A 24,270-nucleotide genomic window follows, 5' to 3' on the forward strand; every position below is an offset into this window, starting at 1 on the left:
CTCCAGGGCACTCTCCCTCCCATTGCTCGCTGGTCTAGATGGCGTCCATTTGGTCGAACAACTTCCACTTTTCCTTGATGGTTCTGTAGTCAATAAAATGTTTTTTTTTTTTTTTTTTACTTTTTCCTACATTGTTGGTAGGTCCAGTAGTAGCTGTGTGCGGCCAACAGCCGAGACACTTCCAAAAAGACTTTCATTTCACGTAATTTTGTTAATTCGCTAACGAGAGGAATGTCTGTACATTGTTTATTAACCACGCCATGGTTTAGCGCACAGCCATTTCTTTTTTCAATTCGAAAGCCGCGTGAACAAATGATACTGCTATCGCTGCGGGTTAATGCCCCGTGTCGCCAATTCAGTGACGCTTGTGGTGACTATTCTTTTTGACCAATCAGTGATCTGCAGGGTTTTGACGTTTAGTATCGGCTCTGCTCGCTTGAGGTTTTAGTAAAAAAAGTACCAGGTACAATCCACTGTGGAAAACCCCCCCAAAAAAACATGATCTACCAAAGTGGCATTCAACTGATCACAAAGTATAGTCAGGACATTACTGATGTAAAAAAACGGCACCATCACTATTTGGAAAAGTCATTTTTGATCAAATCTAGACAGCATATCCAGCAGCCATCACTTAAACACCTGATCCTTCATAATCATGCTAACTTGCTAATAGAAAATCACTTGCCATTATATAAAACACAGTTGAATGCTATTTGGTTCGTTAAATGAAGCTTATCATTGTCTTTGTGTTTGTTTTTGAGTTGCCACAGTATGCAATAGACTGGCATGTCTTAAAGTCAATATTAGGTCAAAAGTAAGTTTTCACGTTATTAATGTCCTGACTATACATTATGATGAGTTGAATGACACTTTGATAAATAAAAGTACCAATTTCTTTCCATAAGAGCAAAATCTGTACATTATTCCAAACTTTTGGCCGGCAGTGAAGTTAAAAGTTTATGGCAAATCGTTTGGTGCTTTGATTGGTAGGACAACTATATGTATTCTAGATGCTCAGACACAACATAAACATAGAATTTAGGAGGACACTTTTGGCTTAAAATCAAGTGCTTTTATCCAGATTGACTCGAGCAAAATGCACTTACACTGTCATTTTACACTGCTATCAGCATAGGACTGATGGCTCATAGCTCACTCCTTAAAGTGATCGAACCAGCAACCTTCCAATTGCCAGACTGCAGCTTTAACGAGTACGCCACACTACACATGCAGATGGTAGCAAGGACATCTGAACAACAGTTGAAACGGAGTCAGCATGGCAAATTTCCTTGATGCAAAGTGATTACATCCACTACACCTCAGCCAGATTTAATGCAAAAATCACCATTGCTTATAGACCTTCTCTTTCTTTTTTCCCTTCCATCCTCATTTCCACTTGTACAGTTTATTATTGCCTCGTCACTTTTTCAGAACTGCTCAAAGAAAATGTTATAACTTCGGAAATGACTTGTTTCATCGCACTGAGCTAGAAAGGGCTAAAAGTGCCTTTTGCCCTCCTTTCGGCAGTTCAAGCGTCAGCTTTCAAGGCTTTGATTCAACCATTTGCTTGTGGCATTTGCTTTTCTTCCTGAACATTAAAATGACTGTTGCCACTGAGCGATGTAATAAAAATTGATATTTGAATGAGTATGCAAATACAATTTGCATTTACACATTTATTTTTTGGAAAATTACTGATATGCAAATTGAGGTATGAGCTTTATCTTTTAAAACTTAGAGATTGTGCTGTACGGTATGGCATATATTCCATGCAAAGGTGAAATGTGTCCAACCGGTAGAGATTCTACAATACTTTTTAACCACGTTAGCTATAGAACATATTGATTTACACATGGGAGCAACAAAAAAGTAGAAGAATATGAGACCACGGAGCAGGATGTGTCCTAAAAACCCATTTTTACAACCTATATTTTGTTGAATTTATTGTCAACAAATCTATAGGTGTTGTCAGGAAGTTGCATGATCTAGTGTCATTTAAAAATGATTTATCATAAATGTTAATACCACAAAACACACATGGAGGACTCAATTCCATTTGCACATAGCCTGTTATCATGAGTATAAATTATATGCCTATTCCTATACAAGTGACAATGTTGAAGACAATACTAATGAAGGATTACAGCACTATGTTGCAAGATAAATTAAAGTACGCCTTATATTGTAATACCCTGTGCTCTTCTAAGATCTCATAACTGTAGTGAGGGAACCTTGCGGCATTACTTTGACAGACCATGTATTTCTCGATCTGACAGCAATTATCAGTTGTACACATTTTAACAGTCAAGCGCACAAAATACACTTACACTGTAAATGAGTCATGCTAGGAATAGTGGGTTTATTAAAACTAAGGCCTGACCTCCTGCTGTCAAATAAATCTCTCACTTAGTATTCTCAAAAAAAACCTGAAGCTTCCAGTACATTTATGCTGTCAGCAGGTGTGTAGTGCTTGGACATGTTGTCATGGACGTGTATTTGCATAATTTCTCTTAAAAGCAACGTCTGTAAATGGTTTCTCTATTACTGTTATAATACATGGTTTGAGATATGTCAGATTATATAGATTATATTGAAGTTTTCCTGGTAAAAATCTAAGTGTTCTTTTTAACCGTCTGTCAAGATTGACACGGAGACTGTTTCTGTGAAGTTGTGCTGCTTTCTCATGAAAGTGTTGGGTGATGAATGCATTGCTTCCAGCCTTCTCCAATTCTCTTTTCCTTTCAAATTCGCTGTAACTGCCTTGTCTGGGTGCTGAGACATACCTTATGAAAAACAGCCATGGTGTTTACAGTTCATATGTGCGGCAGAGGGAACCTATCTTTATTTCGCACTCTCTTATCAGTCGTGATATGGAGTAGAACTTGAAACGTAAACCCTTCTATACATTCTAAAGGTTCATAAGTGATGTCTTTCTGCATATCCAGAATTCTCCTGCAGTGTATGTTGGCAGCTTCATTTTTCATGCTGCTAAAACATTCCGATTCAGACCCTAAAAATATGCGACAGTTTATTTTTAATGGAAATAATTTATTACGAAAACGAGTTGTAAAAATATTTTCGAAATTTTGGTTTTGAGTCTGCAAAAATACTAAATCAAAACTTTACATATGTACTAGGCTGAAATACGAACATAGTCTCATTTCTTAAAGTTGCACTCAGTAATATTTTTTTCTCATTTAAAACATTTTATTTCTAAAGAATAGTAATTTTGAAACGCATGTATAAAAATATAACCAGTTGTGAGATGAAGAGTTCAGTCATATCCGTAACCTTTTAAAAGCGCTTTTAGTGTACATTGAGTAGGGGGTGCCTCATGGGGGCAGCCATGTTTGCATCACATGACCAGCTGAATACTACTTGCTTAGTCTCGGGCACTTTCATTCATGTATTAAATTAATCCTGTTTTACTATGTATAGTGAATTTCTACAGTGCCGTTGGTAACCGAAAACTACTGTTTGAATGATGCTGCATCCACACCAGTGTCAGTGTAAGCCATACTTAAACATTACTGAGTGCATCTTTTAAATTGTGCATCCTCTTTTCCTCACTCATCTGTCCTCAAGCCTGTGACCTGGAAACTGATCAAAGTCCGCCTTCATGAAGGATGTATCAATTCTCTAAATAAACCGCGGGGAGGCAAAGAGTATTAACTGTATGAATTCATGTTTCACCCTTGCGGTATAACTAAACCATTATGGTCACATTCTTTAACTGTGAATCTTGAATTATTTGTTTTAATATGAAAATATCAATTAATCAAGTTCAACAACATAATGTAGCGTCTGGAGGAATCAGTGAAGGATAATCATTAACTTAGCCGGTCCCGAACAATAAAGAACCCACTGTTAAAGCTCCCCTAATTACTGCAATAGCGCCGACTAGTCTCCACAGCACAATGCGCTATTGACAAAGAGACAAGGAACTATTGACAGGAAATCCTCGTGACTGCTAAGCCCCCCCTTTCCCATATGACTCGCCTCACACCGCATGCTTTACCATGTGAGATCTTGAACGTAAAAATGTGTGTTTTTCAGTTTTAAACTTAAAAATGTATGTCTAATGAAATATGTTTCTATCCCTGTGTGTTTATTTGTCTGATGATAGATCAAAACTAGTTGAAATTAGTTTAGTAGTGTAGTAAAACCTGTTATAGTTAATAAGAGGCCTTATATGTAATAGCCTAACAGTGTATATCCACTTTTAAGGGTACCAAATATACTTTTCTTGGTATCAAAGTAAACCTTACGACTTGTCCTAGCGGAATATGAGTATAAGGTCACCTTTGAATCATGTTCTGCTATGATTACCGTCTTTTGAGTGAGTCAAAGTAAAAGTCCTGACCAAATCATAAAGCATGCAAATGAGCCTTGACCAGACAAAGGGAGCAAATTCGCACCCAAAACGGAGGGGCCTCATTGGGTCACTTCCCCCCAATGGGGGTGTGACCTCCCTTCTTTAAAAGTCAGATCCAGCATTGAAATCGCTCTTTTGCTGCACTTTTCAACTCTCTTCCTTTTCAACTCTTTCTTCAACTTTCTTTTGCTGCGCTCTTCATCCTCTCTTCTCCCGGACCTCTTCAAGCCATCTTACATCTCTCATTTCTTCTCCCGATCTTCTGCAACCCTCCGGAACACTCGCCAACTATTCAACAAGTATTCCTAAGACCCTTCGAACTTCTCGGAACAACCCTTCAATTCCTCTTCAAGTGAGTTTCAACTCCACGCGCTGGAAACACCAAACCGAAATCCTCCATCTCACGGACGCCCCAAGGACATGGCATACACGCAGCCTTAGCCACACGCAAAGGCCTATTTGTGCAAGTATTTCCATTGAAATTCAAATGCATCACAGTGTGTAATTTCCTTGCTGGCTTCAAAGGGTTAATTGTTGTAATAAGTTTGCCATACCTCTAATAATTCTTTACTTTCCCTTACTGCATTTATTTTGTTTATTTTATGTTTATTCTATGTTACATGTATGTTTGTCAAGTGTAGGGATATATCCTAGTGCCTTGTATTAAAATCAATTATACGCGTAATTGCCTGTGTTTGTTGGTCATAAAACAAAGCCTCTTTAATGTGCGATTTTAAGCTACGAGCTGATATTATCAAAGTAAGTTAACGTGCTTTTGATGATTAAGCTTATAACTAAGCATAACCCCTCTGGAGAATTGATCCAAAGTACCAAATAAAGTGGTTCGGCGGATGAACTGACTGGTTGCAGTAGCCTACGGGTCAATTCCATTACGGGGTTATTAAAATTAATATAGCCTGTCTGCATAAAATGTATATTCCTAATTAAGTATGATTCGTCGTGTTTAATTATCTATATAATTTTGAAGCAGACTCTTGGACTATATAAGCCCTTTTGGGATGTTTTTACATGTATGGGTGTTCGGGTCAAATCGTATGACTGATCATTGATTACGATCATTAATATTGGTCATACATTCCCCAAACCTGACCTGCATACCCTACAATAACATCAAGCACTCCAAGATAATGCAGCTGCACCGAGATGGCGATCTGAAGTGGCATTACATTTTACAAATCTGTCTAAATTTCCTCCATCCTCATTTTCTTTTTTCTTTGTTTTCTCGAGGGAGGAACAAGGAAATTAGAAAAGAAAACGAGTTCTGAACAATTTCAGAAATGAGAAGCACCCCTTTGTACTGTCGATTTTCAGAGAAATTTACTTACGTTTTTGAATTTTCACATCATGCTGGACAGTCTGATTTAAATAATGACTTGCAAATCCATGTGATCCAATAAATACAGTAGATGTGGTATGTGTAGTGGAGATACCAGACTGATTGTAGTCCAAATGTTGCTGCTAGATGCAGCAGCAATGGTGCAATTTATAGCCTATTTCATGATCTGCAAGTATGACAGTATCAGTGTAGACAGAAGGCTAAAACTTAGATGCTGTAACGTTCGATGGAAAGGAGGCGAGACTATATAAATTATATTTTAATTATAAACTGAAACAAAAGGCACACACGCATGACGGACATGTCCATAAATGATCTCTCTCTCTCTCTCTCTCTCCCGCACTATCCTCCGCAGTCGGCCTTTATCCCTCTCGGAGGCTTAATTAGCCTGATAAGGGTGTGTAGAATCAAGACCTGGCCCCGCCCTCTGCCCTGCCACAGATGCGTTCTCAAACGAAAATGGATTAGTGTGGATGTAGCCTCTAGTTTGAAAAGTTTGATTGTTATTCAGATGAGAGAGAGAGGCTTAAAAGCAGAGCAAAGGCCTTCTGTGTGTCTTTTTACATTTAACATTTTTGACAGGAGTTTTAATAAGCATTCTGTTCACCCGTTTGAACATTGTCAGTGTGAGTCTTTGGGATTTTTCCGACTTTTGTTCATTCTCTGTGCATAAAACGTAAGTCTGATTCAACAACAGTCTGAAGGTCTGTGCCGAGTTTGATGTATCTTGAGAGCTTTAAGGGGAGTTTGTGTTAGAAATTTTTGTCTTTGTGTCGTTTCTCACACTTCAGCTTTAGTGAAATCAGTTGTGAATCGAGTTTCACATGTGCTGCGAATGAGGAGCCCTATTTATGTTCCAAATCATTCTCTTATGTGGCTACATTTCAGTTCGGATGCTGTCATAAAGGACAGCTGCCTATGTAGGCTGGAGAAGTTTTGGAACACGCCCATAGTATGATCTTCAGGTTGTATGAGATTGTGATGGAGGTCACAGGAATTCAATCCCAGGTTTAAACTCTGCAAAAGACAGTTTGTGAAGATTTTTTTTTGTGGAAATTTCTTTTAAAGATATTGTTTCTGTGGCACTTGAAAGGGATAAGGAACAAGGACAGAAGAAATTGTCATTCTTTGTAAAGGAGGTTAAAAAAAAGTGATTCTTTACAAGGCTTTAAAGTCAAGCCTCTGTTAAATGTCTCTATAGCGGTGTGGGAAAGTTGTCATTAATTTATGAATCAAAGCTCAATGTGGATTGCGGGATTAAAAGTGATTAGATCACAGTGACTGGTCTGGAACGCCTCTAATCGCATATCCTGTATTATCCGCTCTCGTATGTAAATCTAAATAAATTACTACAAGATAAAATTGCAAGATTAAGGGCTATAATGGGAAATTACAACTGCAGCTCACCGGCAGAACATTGTGTAGGAATGCAGCTGCATTCCAAGGCTTAAGAAACATGTCAACAATGTAGGACCGAGAGAAACAATCCTCTCTTCTTCGCCTTACCCCTCATCTCATTTCGCTCACTTTAAACTGGGTGAAATTAACAATGGCTGGCGGCGCATTATTGTATTAACAATGATTCTCACTCCAACACTGACATTCTTGTTCACTTTTGGCTGATGAATGGAAGGAGAGGCCTGATTCTCTCTCTCTGTCAGCATTTCATAATGAGAAGCTACAGTTGTGAGGGATTGAAACATCTGAGTGTATGTGCTAATAGCTCAACAGCCGACCCTGTCAAAAGCATGTAATGAAAACGAAGCCAGCTGACGGGAGGTGTTAATGGGCAAACTGTCTTTACACCGGCTTGCAAATTGTCAAAAGCATTATGGTTTAACACGTCGTTCATTTCCCTTAATAAAAAGTGAAAACTCACTGTGGGCGGATTTGTAATTGGTATTTGGTGGAGCATGATGAGTAGTGGAGTTCAGAAGATTGTGACAACAGGATTAGGATTGATAAAGTTTTAAGTATGTAGTGTTTGGTAAAAGGCCTTTGCACACCACGTACACATTTTCACTGCAATTTCTTACATCGATAAACCATTTTGAATTGAAACAATGGATTCCTAATGAGCCATTCACACCTGGAGCGAATATTTGCCATAAATCATGCTCTGACAAAGAGCTTTTTTTACGGTTTTCTTTTATATTTATTCGACTGCCGATTAAGTGCCCTGACCAGTAAAATATGAGCATTGTATCACGTGTCATTGCAGCCGTTGCAGTTACCAAAAGCAGCGCAACAGGTAGCGCTCTGTTTTGACTGCTGCCAGTAAACACTAAAGTAACTCGAGGAAGAAATCCTGAACCAGAACTGAGGATGTGCATTTCATATGCCTTAAAAAGTGAAAAGTAATTTCTCATATGGATTCTCTTAATTTATATTGCTTCATCTCTCCCCTTTAAAAAGCTCTCTGAGCTTATGTTGATTGTGTCCATAATGTAAATTTTTATATTGCTGCATTTTTTGCCTTCGCATTTGATCTTACGTGAGTGTGGCAGGGTGGGGCTGGGTCGTGATTCCGCACACCCGGCCCCTAATCAGGCTAATCAAGCCTCAGAGAGGGATAAAGGCCAACTGGAAACTGCAGTGTGACAGAGATTTACGGACAGCTGTACCACAACTGTGTGTGTTTATCTTTTTTGTTCAGTTTTATATTAAACAATCATTTATATTGTCAAGCCGGTTCTTGCCACCTCCTTTCCATTAATCCCTTTACACTGGTGCCGAAATCCGGGGAGGAGGAGGGATGTGCCGTAGTAGGTTCCTCGCCACTACCATCCACCCCAACAGAGCAGCCGCGGTGGAGGAATGGCCTCCAATCGCGAGGGGAGGAGGGGCTCCCAACCAACCTCCTTGAACGGTTACCGCTGCCAGGGGTGGGGGAGACCCCTACCGTCCACCAAAAATGCGGCGGGGTGTTCCGTCCTTCCAGTCTGCCTTTATCCCTCTACAGTTACTTCTCTTATATCTCATATATTGCTGCATCTTTGCTTGTATAATTTATTTTAAACAAACAACTTTACATATTTTGCATGTTTTTGCTGTGACTCTCAATGCGCTTTTTTCGCCTTTGATTACCAAAAACGTGGTGTTTATCCCCAAATTATAGAATAGTTATTGCTGTTATCGTGAAGTCATTAACTATTGTGATGCTGTTTGCAGTATTAAAGTATCTAATAATTGGTCAGACTGAAGATGGGTTTTGTGTTTAAATGTAACTTAATAGTAACATGCAGGGTTTTGAAACCAGTAGATAAACATGGCAATATATCCAATCAGTATTGTTCTATTTGACAACATCTGTTTAAACTGTTACTATATGTGTGTACATTAAGCATTGTGGTGAACCATGGGCAGCAAGAAGGTGAAGCCATAACAAAGCTTTGTCCATCCACTACAGAGTATGAAAATTAATGTGGAGGTGATCAGGTTTCTGAATTTAGTGAACAGTCGGACCAGATGACATTCCCGGAGCCAGTTTATGGGGAGACTGTTAGGGAGACCCTCCCTAACAGTCAAGGCAAAGAGAGTGGCTCCATTTTGTTTGGATCAAGGAAGGACCAACACAAACAAATGCCAAGCACAGCCTTCAGATAAGTTGCATGGACAACTACCAGATGCAGCAAAGAAGACCACGTGGAAAAGGACTTCTCACAAAGGCTAATTTATCACCAAAATCCTGTGGCACATATCAACCCCAATTTGAAGAATGAGGCTTTAAACGATAATAAAAAATTATTGAACTCCAGAGGCAACATTAACTCACCATGTGGCAAAAGCTGAAACAAAGGAGCTACAAAAAGACAGAAATGTACGCACTTTTACTCCTAACATGGTCACTAACAGCAACACATCCACTCCATGTTTGTTCACAGAACAATTTATGTAAATTGCAGTTGTTTGATTAACATAATGGTTCACACAAAATTAACTGGTGGCTTAAATTAATGCATGCGTATTTGGTCTCTACAGCCGTGGCCAAAAGTATTAGCAGTGACAAATTTTGTGTTTTGCAAAGTTTGCTGCTTCAGTATTTGTTGATAATTTTCTCAAATGTTTCTATGGTATACTGGAAAACAATGATAAACATTTCATAAGTTTTAAAGGCTTTTATTTGCAAAAACACTCAATTTAAAGAGTCAATATTTACAGTGTTGACCCTTGTTCTTCATAACCTCTGCAATTCACTCTTGCATGCTGGATATCAGCCTCTGGGTCAAATCCTGACTGATGGCAATGCATTCTTAATTTATTAGTGATTTGAGATGATCACAATTTGTGGGCTTCTGTTTGTCCACTCGCCATTTGAGGATTGTCCACAGGTTCTCTATGGGATTAAGATCCGGGGAGTTGCATGGACACTGATCCAAAAAATTTTATAATTAAAATGTAATGTTCTCCGAGCCACTTCATTATCACTCTTGCCTTGTCATGGTGCTCAATCATGCTGGGAAATGCACAGATCATCACCAAATTGCTCCTGGATTGTTGGGAGAAGTTGCTCTTGCAGGACGTTTTGATACCATTCTTTATTCATGGCAGTGTCCTTGTCCTTCCTGCAGAATTTCAGTCTATCCTTGATGTTTTTCTTGTAAAGAAGTGGCTACTATGCTGCTCTTCTTGACACCAGGCCATTGTCCAAAAGTTTCCACTTCACTGCGTGCAGATGCACTCACACCAACCTGCTGCTAATATTGAGCAAGCTCTGCACTGGTGGGGACACGATTCCGTAGCTGACTCCTCAGGAGATATATGTATATCTTCAGAAAAATTATTGAAGTATTGAAACGGCTGAAATTTTTTTATTTTTGAAGAGGTTTGGAAAGGGAACAATGCGTAGATACAAATATAAAGACACTGATCTCATTATGAACTTTAAAATATACTAATGTTCTACACAGAGGAGGAAGGATGGGCCACCCTTGGTGTTCCACCTCTGATCTTGACACCCAGTCAGAGCACTGAAACAGGAAGTTGCCAAATTGAAATCTCCTTTGGATGACCACACCTTTGTTCTGAGTTCCTGGCTGTTTGAGTTCAGGAGCAATAATAGAATAATAATCAACATTTTGAATATCCGACCTAAGTGGTAAGAGATGTAACAGAATACAAAACGCTAGAGATGTGAATCTTCACTGGCCTCACGATTGGATTTGATTATAAAACGATTCTCTGCATCTTGTCCTCCACTTTTTTTTTTTTTTTCTTAAAAAACACTTATGTTTTCATCAGGTGTGGGCACTCTCCTATAGAAACTTTGTTTCTATATCTGTCTCTGGTGTGCACCACTGCCATTGTTTAAACCGAAATCGGAATCGATTCTGATTCTTTTGAGAAGTGATTCGGAATCGTTTGAGAGAATTGCGATACATCGCTGAAATATTGAGGTTATTTACTTCACACCAAACAACAGGGGAATGACCTCCATGATCATAAACACCGGCAGGGACAGGTTAACAGTCTCTGTGGCTGTGAGCACTGGCAGTGATGGGGAACGACCTCCGTGGTCTGGGGCACTGGCAGTGACTGGGAAACTACCTCTGTGGTCGTAAGCACTGACGGGGAAGGGCAAATTACTTCCGTGTCTGTAGGTACAGACAGGGACAGGTCAACAGCCTGCGTGACTGTGAGTTCAGGCAGTGATGAGGGAACAACCTCCATGGCTATGAGCACCCACAAAGTAGCCAGCCAAGGAAATGACACATTAGGGGGTTAATATAGGCATAAGCAAACAAGGGGCAGGATCAACGTTCCCATTGAAACGTGGATTCCACGTGCCAGCGACACCTGAAACACATGAGGGTGAAAAAGTGAACATGCATTGAACAAAACTAAAAGAACATGGAGCATGAGTGTCTGGATCCTGACACACACCAGAACAGAACCAGACAGGAAGTCAGGATCCACACACCATGCCCAGGGCACAAACGCAAGACAGACAGGGACCGACGATGCCATGTTAAAGTGCATGGCGGTAACTTGCGCACACAGCTGTCACTTACAATCGGACCTGTGCGCTCTCATAAAAAGCCTACACGAAACATGAGACTGTCAGGGGACAATGATGCCATGGTCCTGTCAGCAAGAAACCTAACCTGACAAGGTGACAGGAAAGTGACATCTGGATTCATACAATTGTTTTTTATGAGGAAGAGAGAAAAAAAGTTATTTTTTTATGTAAAATCTTTCCTTCTGCTGCAAATTTCAAATGTTATGAAGTTACATTACTGCCAAATGTCAAAAGCATGCACATGTAATTTGATAGCACGAATCTATGCACTCCCACGTGAATTTATTTAGCTCTTGCACAAAACTTGATGTGCACTTTCAAATATACGGGAAATCTCAGATTGAGTGTGCACACTTAAAATATGTCCTGTGCACCCGCAAATCTCTCTTTGCTCTGAGAATGAAGAGTATGCGCGAGCGGGCTCAAAGCATGTCATGTTCACTCGTGAATCTCTCAGAGCACTTGCTCTCTGAATGCCTTCTCGTGGCTTTGGATTTAAAGTTGTCAAATGTTAGCAACCAGTCAGAATTGGCTTAAGGACAGACCAATAAAAATGCTACCTTTTTGAAATGCATTTTTATTGGCTGAGTAAGAACCAAACCAGGATTTCTGTCAGTGTGTAGATTTATAGATCCATCAAATCAACAATCTCAGGTATTTGATGTCATAAAATGCTCACAGATTACTTGGATGAGTGTGTGCTCTTGACATTTAGCTGTAATGAAACTCCATACATACCATTCTCATATAAACTGCCGTGCTCATTTGGCAAAAACAAATTGTGTTTGCCACCACATTTGACTTAAAATGCAAGCATGGCTGATTTGTGAGCGGATGGGAAGATTTTCAGAGTAAAACTACTTACATTTCGGTCTGTTCCTTACACAAAGCTGTGGTATGTCTCATAATATTCCTTAAGGGAAAGGGTGCATTTAGGGGTCTGTAAAGGTTGGTTTCCCAACATGAATTTAACCAAATCTGTTATTGGTTTGTCAACGGAGTGCAGTACAGATGTTCCTCAACATTCTTGGAATAGCACAACAGCTAGTCTTCCCCCACAACCCATTAGTGATGAGAGATGTGTTCCATGTACCTGGCTGATACAAACACAACACCCTCAACTCAAATTCCAAGATTGCAAGACTGGGTGTAATACTGGTGGGCTTAACTCTGGAAATCACCACTGCCGGTCCAGGAATGCCTTATTCCACTTACGGATTCCAGATCTAGCAGCCTTTTGAGCTCATTTTGTATGGTTGTTTGCATGGGCTGTTGTGAATGGACAGTCAGGCTGAATGAAAGTAATGGCTCGCCTGTCTCTGTAGATTTGCTGGCTGCAGCATGGCATGGATCGAATATTAAAATACAGCAAGGGAGGGCTGGCTCTTCCAGTCAGGGTCTCTTAGAGACAGTCAAGGGGGTGGGGTAAAGATGAACTGTGAGAGATGGGGTTTCGTTTCATATTGACACATGCATTATTACTTTCCCTGCTCGATGGGGCTTTGTTAGATTACCTTTTTCAAATGAACTCTCGAACTGCATTGAAATAGGGGCATAGTTTTATCCAGTACCAGTCAATGTCGAGTCTTTCATTGTTGCAAGACGAAAGTCTCAATGGGGCAAATCTTGGAATGGACTCAAGACCGAACGCTAGGCAAGAATGAATCATCCAGTGGAAAAAGGAAGCAAAATACATTTGGATTAAATGTGCGGAGGTGGTACCATTTAAAATGAAATGGATGAGGCTGGGGAAGTCAGCCTGTACCTCAAATGGATTCCCCGCTCCCTTGCAGCTTACATAAAATCAAAATAGTTGTTTTGTTGCTTTCAGTCCATGGCTATTAGCTTTGAGGCTATCTTTCTAATCCTGGAAAATGGACCAAAAGGGTTGGATTTGTTTTGTTTGTAGGGGCATATTTAAACATTTTCAATAAAATGCCCTAATGAATAAGAATGTCCCTCCCTCAAATACCATATGCTCACTAACAATATCAAGCAGCAAATCATGGTTCATGGCTGATGTAAAATAAAGGCAGATGGCTATTTTTAGAAAAAGGTAAAAGCTCTTTGATATGTTCTGCCCAATTTCCTGTTTCAACGGGAAATGTCAACAAAGGAAAGAAAATTATTCATTGGGTCTTTAACATTTGTTACCAAATCACACCAGATGCACAACACAGCCAAAAGTTTCAGATGTAACATAAAACTGACAAGTAGGGATGCACCAAATCGATACCTGGATCGGTATCGGCTCCTATACTGACTTTATTTAGACGGATCGGGTATCGGTTTGACGAGGCTGATCCAAATCCTATACTGTGTGTTAGTCATGTTCATTACTGTCAAGCTCCAAAAATGACATAAGAACCATAAAAACTAAGTTAAAATAGTTAATATGACTCGTGCATTTTATTCAAAGCCACTTGAAAACATGCGATAGCTCTGTGAATCACAAAATGCTGTGAATATATAAAGTAAATGTATATTTTGCACGCTCCGTGCCAGTGCTACTCTTTTGACACACACAAGCACGGTGCATTTTCAGCCTTCACGTGTTGCGAAGTATTTGAGCACTACTCATGAGCAACATTTCAAAAGTTCGGTTCACTTATAATATGCTTTTAGAATGTCACCAGAGGAGCATTTTACAAGAATTTGAATAAGAAACAAATCAAAATGTGGTGAACTTGCCTACAAACAGATACAGGACTTCCTGAAGAGTTTCAAAATAAAAGCTCAAGGTTTTTAAAGTTAAAGGTGCACTATTGAAATATATTACTGTTGTATTTAAAAAGTCAATAATAATAATAATAATAAAACCACTTTTTTTATTAAAAAAATAAAACCACTTATAAAAACCACTTGACTTGACTAATAGTAATATAATCATAATCATAATTTATTATTATTAGTTTACAAATTATAACTATTTAAGTTGAATGTGTTCCAAAAAAATACGTTTGAATGAAAAGTAAACTAATATCTTACAACTAAATTGAACATAAAAATTAGATCTGTAGTTGAAAAATTATTAAAATAAATAATAATAATGTGATTTTCTATTGATGACTTAGACATAAGAGTACCCCCAATCAGTTCCACACAATAATTTAAAGATATTCTAAACTGATTATGCAATAAAATAACGCTGGTATCGGATCGGGATCGGAAAAGGATCAGAAGAGAAAAAGTGGTATCTGTGCATCCCTACTGACAAGTGAAAAACAAGTAAGCTAAGGGCTGCCAAATAGTGTTTTAATGAGTGCTCTCCAATTAGTTTTTCCTGTTAATACAATAAAAATATAGTATTTACACGGTCATTAAAATCTGCTAGGTCAAAATCCACGTTCTATGTTTATTTGCTTGGTGTTTGGATATCTGTCTCATTCTTCATAAATGTTAATTATTCCATCAGCTTGTGTCATGCATTAATGAGCATTAATATCCTCACTCAAATTTGATTTCCTGTGCACCAGTGAGGAAAATAAGCTACAATTAAGTATGTTTGGGGTCAAAGTTAATCAGTATGCCTGTTTCACACGTGGCAGCAAGGACTTTTATATGATGCTCAGAATTCTTAGAAGATGGTTTTCAAAGTGTTAAACCGTAAGCCTCCTCTCACAAAATGTACAAGACTGTGTTGTATATAGGCCTTTACAATAGACAAATAAATAAATAAAATAGCCTATGCTAATGTTAAAAATATATATAAAAATCTTCCATTTAAAAACAACTACATTCTGGCCACTTATTTGAAGTGTAATCAGGCATTGTCATCTAGTGTTATATTATTAAAAATCATATTTCAGGCGATGGAGCAATTCACCAATAATGATCAATAACCTTAAATGCAGTCTGACTCATTTATCAATGTGTCATACACCGGATGAGTGATTTCATATTTGGCAATAAATATTTCTTTTAATTTTATGAAACAGTATTTAGCATAATGTTTATAAAAACAAAATAGCCTACCTGTTTGCCATTATGACAATGGGATTATTAAAAATGTTTCTGCTATATTTGTGATGAAATCACATCTCATGAGCCAGTCTCTGTTAATCAAACACAATGAAGACATGTTGACCCAGTATCACGTTGAAAGGCGTGATTTTGTTCCACATTTGCGGATTTTCTGCATCCTAGATAAACTTGTGCATCGATGTTTTCCACGGTGGTGACCGAAAACGTGAGACACAGCAGATGATCTTAGTTGACCGTTTGTCATTTGGTTTGCTCACATTTCATCAGCGATCATCAGAATATCATTCTTATTCAATACAAGTTTAACCATGTGTTATACTGCATTTCTTGTAATTGTTACCGGCCAAATGGTAATTCCTCAAACTCCGGTTTGTTTCTTCCGCGATATAACATGTTTGCAGACGCAGAATATTTGGCTGAATGAAAAAAGGCAGAGCTATATGGATTTTTCTATATGGATTTTTGAGTGCACATGACCGGTTTTGATTGTACACACACACTCTGAAAGACAGCAGGGAGATTTCATAGAGCAGTGTATGTGTGGGAGCGGAGAGATTCGTGTTCACACTTGGTGAATTTATAATAATTCTCTGCGCCTCCCCTCATGCCCTGGTGCTCCCCAGTTTGAAAAAAGACCCTCACTAGCAGCAGTTGACCTGGTTTGGATAATGTTGGATCTTAACCAATGATCACCTTGATGGACCGCACATATCTGACTATTCACAATATGCTAAATTGAGATTCCAGCGTAAACTGAATATTCTTATGATATTAACACGAATAAGTACATATTTAAAAAAAAATGAGCATTGTCAACTTAACCTACACGTTGATGGTCCAGCATAGCCAGATAGACTTGAGGCATACAGACCAATTTGCAGCTTATTCTAACCAAGAACCATCAACTTTAACAGGAAGAGACCATCTGAATGTCATGTAAAGTGACCGACTGTGACATTTAGGGCTGAATTTATCTGAAATAAATGATATCGCCACGGACGGTGCAGAAAAACATAGATGGCGTCATGATCTCTGCATGAATGTTTGAACTGAAACAGAATAAATTGGCAGAAATGTGTGTAGACTTTGTGATCCTAATTACTGCCTGTCCAAATGTAATAGGTACTGATTATTTCACAGACGGAAAGCAAAGTGGACAATTCTGCTTGTGAATATAAAGTTTGCTTGCAACAATACCCTGAATATCTAGATGAAGTTGCAAACTTTGACATATCCAATGGCAATTGCTCCTCGCAAGCGTTCAGAATATCAACTCCTTTTAAACAGCTTTTTTCTTGCGACTATGGACTTTTCGTAGATTATACCAGTTTGAGTTATGAATTATTGAAGACATACAGCTTAATCAGACTGCTTGATTCTTTGTTTTTCCTAGTCATTAATCAAAATTAATTATAAATGTTAAATTTATACTTTAAAAAAAAAGTGTACATTTTATTTTATATTTCAATCTCACATACTATATTGCATATATATATTTATGTGAAGATGCCCTCTTTTCGGTTTCATATATTAAGTTTTCAGTTGCATTACGTCACATGTCATCAAAAGTCTGGCTAGTAAAAACAAAAACGTACTAGCCAATGGCGATTCTTTCTCCAGCATGTACGAAGAGGGTTTTAATTATGAGTTCTGAGCACAGGAATGATAAAGCGAAGTCGTACTTATGAGTGGAAAACTCTGAATTCTAGATGATACTGGAGTTGCCATTTGGGACTTTAGAAGGGGCATGTCTATGTGAGAGATTATTAAGAAATTTATTAGGAGATACTTCTGTACTTTATTTCAATATTATTATTTTGTTCTATATATGACTGTTTACTAATGATTTCGCAGTTTGTTTTAAGCAAATGAATTAATTTGTTAGATGCCATGCATTAATAAATCATACATATTGTGTTTAAGTGATGTAGGTTTATTCACTTATGTTTATTCACCGGTACAGTAGAAAAAGAGCTTTTGCCATTGTTCATTGCATGTTTGAGTTGGGCTTCTTCCGTATTTTGTTTTCCACTTGAATGCGTGACATGTCATAGTAACGAATGCCCGACTCAGAGGTACAAGCTTCCCAGGTTCACTTGAAGGCAGCATTACTTCAAGGTCTGAGCAAATGCTCATTCATTAGAGTGGCAATGTGTTTTCATGTTTGATGCAACTGAAAAAATATCGGCCCTGAATCTAGGCATGATGGACCTATTGCTGATCCCAGATTTGAGACTAAGATTGGCCTTTTTAGAGCAGCGGATGATCAATTGGTGCAATCCTAATCAAAACCAAATATATAATATTATACAATATATGATTTTTTTTTTTTAAATTTGATCAGTAATTTAGTGCCATTGTATCAACAATTATCCATAATGGCACAAAAGGGTTAAGTAAGTTGGACCATCATAATGTACTTGTCTATGTAGTTTAATTTTAATTATTTATAATATTGTTTCTGTGCACCTTTTATTTTTCTCATTTCTTACCACCACAGAGAACAAGAAAAGCTACTTACATGTATCAATTTACATGTAAATTTGGGTCAGTGGGTCTCTCTGGTATCTGTTTATATTAGGTCTGCCCAATACAATCTGTGTTAACGCATTGGCTGTCTCTCAATGTCTGTTCTTATGTGTTCTTGCGTTCTCATGATCAACATTATCATCCACTGCCAAAGTTCATTTGCAATCCTCAAGAATGCAAGTTTTAGTATATACTATATAAAATAATTGAAATGTATTGCATCATGAGCAAAGCCTTGATTTGACAACACAAAAAGGGTTTTTTAGAAGTGGGTGTTTGTGTGTATACATGTGCATATATACAGTATCTCACAAAAGTTAGTACACCCCTCAAATTTTTGCGTACTCACTTTTATTGCCAGCGGTTTAGACATTAATGGTGAGGGAACAGCAAATTTACATTGTTATACAAGCTGTACACTCACTACTTTACATTGTAGCAAAGTGTAATTTCTTCAGTGTTGTCACATGAAAAGATATAATAAAATATTTACAAAAATGTGAGGGGTGTACTCACTTTTGTGAGATTCTGTGTGTGTGTGTGTACACACATATATATATATATGACATGGTGCTCCATCATGCTGGAAAATGCAAGGATAATCACCAAATTGTTCCTGGATCGTTGGGGGAAGTTGCTCTTGCTGGACGTTTTAATGCCCACTCCCTTGGATGAAAAGCAACCCCACACGTGGATGGTTTCAGGATGCTTCTCTGCTGGCACGATACAGGACTCATGACATTCACCTTTTCTTCTCCGGACTATCGATTTTCCAGATGTCCCAAACAGTCGGAAGTGGGCTTCATCAGAGAAAATAACTTTGCACCAGTCTTCTGCTGTCCAATCCTTGTACTTCCTGCAGAATTTCAGTCTGTCCTTGATGTTTTTCGTGGATAGAAGTGGCTTCTTTGCTGCCCTTCTTGACACCAGGCCATTGTCCAAAAGTCTTTGCCTCACTGTGCATGCAGACGCGCGCACACCATCCTTCTGCCAATATTGAGCAAGCTCTGCACTGGTAGTGACATGATTCCGTAGCTTGCTGGACACTCTGGGACGTCCTGAAGTCTTCACTGCAGTTGAAGCTCTCACCTTGAAGTTCTTGATGATCCGGTAAATGATTCTTTCAGGTGTAATATTCTTTGCAGACATTTCTTTACACGTGGGGCCATTTTGATGCAAAGCGATGATGACTATACATCTTTAGAGGTAACATTGCTAACAAGAATACAATGATTGGGACCACTTCCCTCCTTTTATAGCAAACAGCGTGCTCTTATAATCCAATCAGAATGATAGTGATTTCTTCTGACTAGTACTCGTTCACACTTTCCCAGGTGCTGCTGATATGATTAGTGAAATTATGTTAGCTGGTCATTTTGTGCCAGGGCCAAAAAACAGTGAAATTTGGGTTTTTGTGATAAAGTAAAAAAAATGTTGTCCAATTAAGCTTTTTGCAATTATTTAAAATATATCTTATCACTCTGCACAATAATCTAGAAACATTGTGAATCAACACCACAACAACTGAAGCAGAAAACCTTGCGAAACACAAAATTTATGTCACTGCCAATACAGTAACATTTTCTTGTTCTCACTTTTTCTTCGCTTTCTTGTGATATTTTTCATTTTCAGTCTATGTACATATGTGTCAGATGGACACTTGTGAAGCATCTCACTGGTTTTCAACATCATAAATGTTGAGTCTTTAGGATGCTGTGTCATGTTAAAAGATCTTGAGATCCCTACATTCTGTTGTGCTTAGTCCAGCTGTCAAGAACGCATCTTGCGTGACCGGCTCTCATTCTGTCCGCTCGGGATTGAAAATCACTGACGGCCCCTTGCTGATGCGGCTCGTAAAAACACAGTTATATCAAATGCTGTGTTCAGACCGTCAGTCCAAAAAGGATTTTTTTTTGTGTGTATCCTTTCGGAATCCGATTTTCCTGATTGCCTGACTACACTGTGTATCTTAACTTTTCAGATCCGATTTGTGTTTCTCGTGGCTATTTAAATTTTCTGGCATATCTGCATTGGATGTTGTGTCGGTATGTAAATAAAACAACATGGAGGGGAATGGAATAGACATTTTAGCTTATGGCATCGTGTAGCTGCGGCGTTGGACTAGTGCTATATGAAGTAGCGGCAAAGACGGAGGAGGCTGGGATGCACTGCTTTATTTCATGCTTCCGTCACCACCGGTATCCTAGTGAAAAATGGTGTGTGTGGTCCAGACAAATATAGAAGTGACTGATGGACTTGTGTGGTAGCCACCTTTGATGAAACGATGTGGTGGTCGAACTTCAGAATGCACATGTAAAGACTCCATTAATAATAATTTTAGCCACATCCACCGCTAGCGTGTTTCCTGCAACAATGTGTAACGTATTTACGTAGCATGAAAAAGTGACATACGGCAAAAAGCCACTTGAGATCTGATCGGAGCGGTCAGACAAACGAATTTTCAGAAATGTGAATTGAAAAGGATTTCAAACCACATACGAATGTAGCTTGAAATTGATTTGTACAAATCATATTTCATGTGATCTTTTTTTATTATTATTTTTATCAAATGTTTTGTGCTGTTCAGACTTGCTAAATATGATTCCAGTCGGATATGCACAATAATCAGTCTGAACATAGCCAAACTGTTTCTGGTTACATATACTTTATGCTTAAATAGGCCTAGATGATAGGAAAATACCTACTTTTATTATGGAATTTAGGTACTGTCAGGAAGCTTGATTAATTTTTAAAAAACAAATTTGAACACATTATTTTTATATGATTAGTAACACTTAATTAATCATAATAGACAGCCCTAATAACAGGGCTTTTTTTTTTTTTTTTTTTTTTTACAATTATACAATTTACAATCAAAGCATTCTACAAAAAGAAGTTTGTAAGGTTTAAAGTGATTAAACAATAGATGTAGTGTATATTTTTATGTTTTTCCTGGTACTTGTTCGTTCTTGTACATGTTCTGTCCATTGTGTTGATTCACTGTCATCAAGACTTCTCTAAAATGACGTTCATGTGTCTTCATGTGTTTCAGCATCGACAAGGTCTCAAAGGTGGCGTCCCCAGTACTGGTCATCCACGGCACAGAAGATGAAGTGATCGATTTCTCCCACGGCTTGGCCATTTACGAGAGATGTCCACGTGCTGTGGAGCCTCTGTGGGTGGAGGGTGCCGGGCATAACGACATCGAGCTGTATGCTCAATACCTTGAGAGACTCAAGCAGTTCATCACCTTTGAGTTGGCTACCTCCTGAAGGCACGGCATGGAACACCAGGACACGCACATCGTGTAGGGTTCCCCTTTACCCAGGCTGGAGGAACGCCATCTGGTACTTGCACTTGCTGGAGAAAATCTGGACTCCTCCGAAGTCTTTCTCTTTAGATTTAGGAGTGAGGCCTTTTCATCCCTGAAGGGAAATGCATTATAATAATTTGTATTCACTACTTTTCTTTTTATACTTGATGAAGAATCGCTGACATTTTGCACTGTATTCAGTTCATGCTAAATGTTTTGTTTGATTATTTGAAATGTTTTTTTCTTCCCTTTTGTTGATGCATTTATTTGAAGTACTCCTCAAGGGTTAATTAAACTGATGCACTTTCTTGTGCTGATAATTTCAGGTTATGTTTTATGTATTGGGGGGTGGGGGGGTTACGACATTGCATTCCATTTTATTATGTTGAAAGTAGATTAGTAAATGTGTGTGTGTGTGTGTTTAGGTGCGTTCATGCACTTGTTTGTCTGGTGGAAAGCCACTGCCCAGGGGGCGCTCTTTGGTGAAAAAAAAAATGTAGCTTGGTCTAATTAAAACTGGAAGATCTGTGGAAGTGACTTGACCCATAAATAATGAAGATCTACTACGTACTGTCAATTACTTCAAATACATTGTGATGGGGAACGGGTGGGGTGGTGTCTTTTTGCCTTTTGAGTACAGAAACAAGGTGCTTTGTAGTAATACAGCAATCAGGGCATTTTTTCAGTGTGAACACTACATCATTCTAAATGTTGAATTCAAAAGTAAGTGTGTTGTGAAAAATAAATGCGTTCTCTGTTGCTTTTAGCATTGACATTACAATAAGCCTTATGTTCTCCGACATTTCGGTCCAATGTTCCTGTGAATTATTTCTCACAAATGGGATTTGAAAGATTTTCTCTGCTTGCTGCTACTCCTCATGGGAAAATCACTGTGAAAATGTAACCTTCACTAGATACAAATAAGGTACAGCTGACCGCACCTCACTATTTAGAAGTTTTTCTCCCATTCCAGGCTCCTGACTAATCCCTGGAAAACTAATAATTCAATGTTTGTGGATGTCTTTTTTTTTTTTTTTTTCGTCTTTCATAAATGTTGAGTGAAGGACTGTATGTAGTCATTTCATGATAGCATTACACAACTTGAAAACCTTTCCCAAGCATGTGTGTGCTAATGAAGGAAATCGATTGCTACCAAACCAATGCAGGCATTAGATTGTACGTTTTTAATGAATAGCAGACTTTTGTTGTTTGTTAACTTGTTGTTTTTGGTGTATGGTTATGCAATGGCGGTTCATGTATGTTGTAATGGAATGTTGTTTTTCCTCCTCTTTTGGAGATAAAAATGCTCCACTCGACCTCAGTGGACTTGATTGCAAACGCTTTTTATGGAATGACACAACTTGACCCCATCTGAGCCCGTCATTGCTTTTGATACTGACGTTTTTACGATGTTTTTGAGTAATTATTAATATTTACACCTTAATGCTGGTTTGTAAAATAATCTTACTGTACACCTTATCTCTCTATATATGTAAGATATTAAGTAAATGGTATTTAGCGTTTTGATTTTTTTTGATTTTTTTTTTTATTGACACTGGAATCACAGTATGCATATATAATGTTGAGAGAAAAACCTAGTTGGTACAGACACTTTTGCGTGTAGTTCTTTTTTTGACTATATCTTTAAAGCCTTAAATGTGCCGTGATACAGATTATTGTTCTTTCTGTTGGTCGTTGCTTCAAAGCAATACTGTGGATATTGTACTGCTTAAAAGGAATAAAGGATGCATGGAAACTCAAAACAAGTTTTCCTGTCATGATGCTGATATATGAAATGTTTTGATCCCTCATGTTCCAGCTTTTTCTTTTAGTTCGTGAGCCTTTTGATTCTAAGTGCAGTCTTTTGTGTAGAATATTTTTTGTTTATTTTAATTGAATTAAATGAACTTTTTGGTAAGATTAAAAATGTATGTGTTCCAACAAAGTTTGTGGTTCTTACCTACTTTTTATCTAGTCAGTATTGTGAGCGAGACTCACCTGTCTGAACTTGTTCTCAATGCAATATTTAAGAGTATTTAATCTTTTAAAACCTCAAATATCTTCATTTTAACCGTAGTTAGGCGGTGTAGTGGCAAATCTTAATTTTGATATCAGTTTGTAATGGCATTAAAAACTGTTATTGTGCATTATTTCTGTAGTATACACAGTAAGCACAGTTTTTTCTATATGCACAGAATAACTGTATGACGTACTACTACATGTGCTAAAATGTGCAGTGCACTGTATTTGTGTCCCATACTTTTGACTTGATCTTCCATTTCCAGTGTGATGAATGAAACAAGTATAATTTTTAGGACTGGATTTAGTGTTTCCATCCGTGTTTTCCACAACACTGAAATCATAGTAATGATGAGAAAAAATAAAGTTCTCAACATTGCTATGATAAAATCTCTGCCAGTATAGTAAGACAAAATACACGTTAAAAATACATTCTCTGAAAAACCTAAATATCTTATGCATTGTTGTTTCTAAGTTAAGATCAATTTAATTGATCTTGTTTTAAGGATAGTTTTATATTTTTATAGGAAAACCATTTCAAAATTATCAAGAATTTGATTTGTGCCCTAATATCAAAGGAAATTATGATCCATAATTTTCTTGGTAAAAAAAAACATGATTGTATCTGGTAACGTGCATAGAAATAGCATTTTAGCTTTGCATAAAGCTGACAA

The 24,270-nt window shown here is 38.0% G+C and overlaps 1 protein-coding gene across 4 annotated transcripts in view; it reads left to right on the forward strand.

Annotated features, from left to right (window-relative positions):
• abhd17c (abhydrolase domain containing 17C, depalmitoylase) overlaps window positions 1-23,443 on the forward strand; it is a 91,877-nt gene extending 68,434 nt beyond the window's left edge. For all 4 annotated transcript variants that reach the window (XM_052144872.1, XM_052144791.1, XM_052144634.1 and 1 more), the window contains one exon: window positions 21,317-23,443. In XM_052144872.1, coding sequence (XP_052000832.1) covers window positions 21,317-21,536 — 220 coding nt within the window. In that variant the 3' untranslated portion in view covers window positions 21,537-23,443. The remainder of the gene's footprint in view (window positions 1-21,316) is intronic.
• Window positions 23,444-24,270: the final 827 nt, after the last annotated feature.

The sequence above is a fragment of the Xyrauchen texanus genome, chromosome 1 (genome assembly GCF_025860055.1).
Source record: "Xyrauchen texanus isolate HMW12.3.18 chromosome 1, RBS_HiC_50CHRs, whole genome shotgun sequence".
Lineage (NCBI taxonomy): Eukaryota > Metazoa > Chordata > Actinopteri > Cypriniformes > Catostomidae > Xyrauchen > Xyrauchen texanus.